Source organism: Myotis lucifugus, unplaced genomic scaffold, assembly GCF_000147115.1.
Source record: "Myotis lucifugus unplaced genomic scaffold, Myoluc2.0 scaffold_505, whole genome shotgun sequence".
Classification (NCBI taxonomy): Eukaryota; Metazoa; Chordata; class Mammalia; order Chiroptera; family Vespertilionidae; genus Myotis; species Myotis lucifugus.
In genome coordinates this window covers 42064-47021 of record NW_005871553.1, presented here as the reverse complement: position 1 = coordinate 47021, position 4958 = coordinate 42064, and the positions used below count along the sequence as shown (strand labels likewise).

The 4958-nt window shown below is 52.0% G+C and overlaps 1 protein-coding gene across 1 annotated transcript in view; it reads left to right on the top strand.

Moving 5' to 3' along the window:
• The first annotated feature begins 1835 nt into the window (after nt 1–1835).
• ACAT2 (acetyl-CoA acetyltransferase 2) overlaps nt 1836–4958 on the top strand; it is a 10488-nt gene continuing 7365 nt past the window's right edge. Inside the window, exons 1-2 of the mRNA XM_006103758.3 lie at nt 1836–1968; nt 2639–2773. Of these exons, the coding sequence (XP_006103820.1) occupies nt 1914–1968; nt 2639–2773 (190 nt within the window). The 5' untranslated portion in view covers nt 1836–1913. The remainder of the gene's footprint in view (nt 1969–2638; nt 2774–4958) is intronic.

Genomic DNA, 4958 nt, shown 5'->3' with positions numbered 1-4958 from the left:
CCCTGCTGCCCTCCCCTGAGCTTGTCAGATTTGGTACTTGAAAATCTCCCTATCTAACCTCTATCTAGGGCAGTGGTTCTCAACCTTGGCTGCACATTAGAATCACCTGGGAATCTCTTTAAAATCCTGATTTCTGGGGCCTCATCCTCCGGAAATTCTGTTTCTTTGTTACTAATGTTGTGGGCCCACCCCAGAACAAAGAAACAGGATTTCCGGAGTATGTATCTGTCTGCAAATTTGAGTTGGGGCAGAGGATGAGAGCTACTTATCAATCAGATTATATGAAACTGTGTTACCCATTTGCGGAATTATGTCATGCAGTTTAATGGCATCTATTCTTACCATTTTTGTAATGTTAAATGAGATATTCCATTACATGCTCCTGTCTGTCTTATTGTGTCTCTATAACCAGTAACCTAAGACCGGAAGCAAGAGAGAAAACCCGGGAATCTCTTCTAAAAACCTGATTTCTGGGCCTCATCCTCCGGAAATTCTGTTTCTTTGTTACTAATGTTGTGGCCCCACCCCAGAACAAAGAAACAGAATTTCCGGAGGATGAGGCCCAGAAATCAGGATTTTAAAAAGATTCCCAGGTGATTCTAATGTGCAGCCAAGGTTGAGAACCACTGCTCTAGGGCCTCATGCTGCCCTGGGGATTGTTAAAGCTTTTAGATTATAATCATGAAAATTCATTAAGACTCGATAAGCATTAATTAAGTCCCTACTCCGTATCCAACACTGTCCTAGGTGCTAGAGAGAATAAGACAAAGGGAGGCCTCTGGGAGATTAGGCAGTGAGGTGTGTCCAGGGGAAGACAGCCGGAGCTGGGGCTGGAAGAGGGCCGGGGCCAGATGTTCAGGTTCCTACAGAGCTTTAGAAGATTTAAAACTTCACCCCGTTGGGGACAGAAAGTTGTAAAGGGTTTTAGACAGGAGAGTGACCCGACTTGTTTTACCTCCTCTCCTCCAGGTTGTGCACACTGTCAGCCCGAGGCAACCCTCTTGACCTGTGGGACACTCAGACACCCAGCCTCACCTGGAGCTCTGGTCCCGGTGAGAAAGGCACCTGGTGTCAACCCACAGGCACAGAGTCCGCCCAGGGGCCTGCAGAGAGGAGAACCAAGTTAACCCTATGGGAATGAGGATTATGGGCACTCGGGCCAAACGTGGGGGGACTTTCGCAGCCAGGAAAGCAAACGCACGCAGCGCAGCGCAGGCCTGTCCTTGCAGATTCCCACCGATACTCTGGCCCAGGGATCCCAGTGCCGGCAGAACCTTTCACGGACTCGGACAACACTAAGTTCAAGGACACCAACCCCCCTCGCCAAACAAAAACGTCATGACAGAAACTGCAATGAGTTCCTGGAAACATAAGAAATTCGCTTTTCCGTGAGCCAGAAGTGGGTTTGGGGCAGGTCAGTAGTAAAGAATGGTGATCTTATTCATTATTACTCTCTGGGAAAGGTGATCATACAACTTCAGAAAGTGAAATCACGTTTCTAAGGTGAAGAATTCCCTTTGTTGCACCTAGAATAGTGCTATGCAGAGTGGGTGCTTGAATTGTGGGTAAAAAATATAAAACTGGTAAATTTTGTGCGTATCTTCAAGGCTGGCTTAAGTATAAACTTGTTTTTTTAAAACACTTGAAAAGATAAAAGATTTGTTTCATATTTTTAAAAAATAAAAGAAACGCTACACTAAGACCTGCATGCAGAGTCTGACGCGTGGTGGGCGGCGTGTTTCCTGATCAGGGGGTCCCTCCCGGACTCCCAACCTCGCGCCTGCGCACGGCGCCTGCGGGGCGGTGGGCGGGGCTTCCGGCGGCCCCGCCCACAGTGTGATCGGCCAGCGGCCCGGGAGTCTTCTCCTCGCTCGTCGCAGCATCGGGTCCACAGCTGTGCGGGGAGAGGCAGGATGAGTGCAGGCTCGGACCCCGTGGTCATCGTCTCGGCGGCGCGGACCGGCATAGGTGAGTGGCTGGCAGGCCCGGCGCGGCGTGGGAGACGCGGGCCCGGCGGGCCGCGGGGACCCCTGGGACGCTGGGACCCTCGGAACTAGGAGCCTCACACCTCCCGGGCCTGCCCGGCAGACCCGCCCCCTCGGCCCGGAGGATGAGTCCCTTCCGCCTGCTCTGATTGGCTCTCGAGGTAGAGCCACTGCGCCGTCCGACCCTCCCATTGGCTGGCAGGAAGAGGCGCTCTCTCGCGAGCTCCTGATTGGCGCCGTCTCAGCTCAGTGGTCTCAGGGGCGGGGCTGCTGGGTGGTCGGGGCAGGGGTCTTGCTGGTGTCCGAGGGGTAATGCCAGCTGCCTTGGCCTCCTTAGTGCTGGGGAGGCTTCAAAGCCCTAGACGCGCGGGAGGGCGACCTGTTTCGTTGGGGAGTGTGGCCCGGCCCCTCTGGCCTGGGAATGGATCAGCAGGCGTACCGCGGGTCTGAGGGTCCCCCCCCCCCCCCCCCCACCGCGCCTCTGCGAGCCGCCTGCCCGGTCCCGGCTGCTGCGAGCCCCACGCGCCCCGCCCTGTGCCCAGAGGAGCTGCGGTGGGCGCCTGTGCAGGGGCAGAGCCGGGGTCCGCCAGCCCCCCCGCCCCAACCCCCCGTGGGCGGCCCCTTCACTCCCCTCGCCTTCCCTTCTGTCCTAGGCTCCTTCAATGGCGCCTTGTCCACCGTTCCCGTCCATGACCTGGGCTCAACTGTCATCAAGGAAGTCCTGAAGCGGGCCGCTGTGGCCCCCGAAGAGGTGTCGGAGGTCGTTTTTGGACACGTTTTGGCAGCAGGTACCTTCTCGGTGACACCCAAACAGGGTCATGCTTATAGAAGCAGTCCATCAACCACCCCACCCACACACACAAACTTGTGTTCTGGCCTCCATCGCCCCTCCCCTCTGCCACGTCCCGGGAATAGCTTCTCTCCTGCGTGTATTTGTCCTGAACCCTGAAGGAGCCTAGACCACCACCCTCCCCTGCCTTTTCATTCTGAAGAAGCAGGGCCAGCCTGGCATGGGGGAGAGCATGCACGACCCTCCGTATTTCCCTACAGTGTCACACATTCAATAAAAATGCATCGAATTCCTCTTTGGTGCACTGCACTGTGCTGGGTGCTGGGGATAGGGCTCCAGCAAGGCAGGTAAGTCCTCACCCCCATGATCTCACTTCTGAGCTGGGAAGACAGGTTGGCTTCACACTGCTCACAGGCAGGTGAGTCACTCCTGGGATGGGCACAGGTATGTCACCAGAGGGCTCCATTCTTCTGATTCCCACCCAGCAATCCCTGCCAGTGCCTAGTGAGTAACTATAACTAGTCTCCTGCTGAGTATAAACTCCAGTTATTCATAGTGATAACTGGTAATGCTCACTAACAACCAACTTTTGTCCTTACCCCTTCTTAGACCTGATCCATTTTCCTGTGTATTTACTTTGTAGTTTTGTAGTTACTCTTCCCAATTCTCCTTTCTCCCCTTGCCCCTATGGGCCTTCAGATCGAAGCACACTGATTTCTCATGACTGCAAGGCTTTAAATATCTGAGTCCTGCCTCTGACGGGCTACCTTCAGTCACTCTCCCCTTCCTCCTTCCCACACTCGTGACTCAGACTTACTCAGTTGCTATAGGGTACTCAACTACTGGTTTTTCTCTTTATCTCTCTTTTTTAAATTAAATACGTTTTTAATTGATTTTAGAGAGAGGAAGGGAGAAGGATAGAGAGATAGAAACATTGATGAGAAAGATCCGTCAGCTGCCTCCTGCACGCCTCCCTACTGGGGATCCAGCCCTCAGCTAGGGCGTGTGCCCTGACCAGACTCAAACCAGCAACCTCTTGGTGCATGGGCTGACGCTCAGCCCACTGAGTGACACCTGCCAGGCTGGTTTCTTATCTTTTCCACATCGCACCTCCAGTATCTCCACACGTTATAATAAAAATAGAGCTGTGTTTATTGAGGGCCTGCTTGGTGCTGGGCCATTAAAGCACTATGGTTAGTGCTTTCCTTTCATTCCCTCAGTTCTCTCAGTAAGTCTATTGGTCGTGGTATCTCCATTTTACAAATGAGCACGTGAGATTTTGGGAGGTTAAGTAACTTCTCCAGGATCCAGTTTGAAGACGAGCTAGCTCTTCTACCCACATCTGTCCTCCCTAAGCCTAGGTACTGTCCACAATCACATCACAAATACTTACTGAGCACCTGTGGTTCTCTATCAGGTAGAAAAAATAAATGTTGCCATAAGATAGAAATCATCATTCTCATGGAGCTCATTTTCTGCTAAATGCCAGACTACTGCTTATGTTCAACACTCATTTCTTAACTCTTAAGTACCTGAAGATAAGGATTATAAATAAATACATAAGAAATTTATAAAGAAGTTATTTACTTAAATGCATTTGTAATTCATGTTGCTTAAAAAGCAGGAATCTTAGCCCTAGCTGGTTTGGCTCAGTGGATAGAGCGCCGGCCTGCGGACTGAAGGGTCCCAGGTTTGATTCTGGTCAAAGGCACATGCCCACAGGTTGAGGGCTCAATCCCCAGTGGAGGATGCGCAGGAGGTGGCTGATCAATGGTTCTCTCTCATCACTTGAGGACAGGAGTCTTTTTTCTTTTAATATATATTTTTAATTGATTTCAGAGAGGAAGGGAGAGGGAGAGGGAGATAGAAACATCAATGATGAGAGAGAATCATTGATTGGCTGCTTCCTGCACACCCACTACTGGGAATCGAGCCCACAACCTAGGCATGTGCCCTTGACGGGAATCGAACCTGGGATCCTTCAGTCCGCAGGCCGGCGCTCTATCCACGGAGCCATTATTATGGGGGGGCGAGAAAATAACTGTGTAGACAGATTTGTGTTTGTTTTTTATACAGGCAGTCACGGGAGCCCTGAGAAATAGAAAACCTCCCCTGCCCCATAATAGGGGAAGTCACACCCCCGCCCCAGAGAAGGATTCAATATATAGATCTGTCGGAGACGC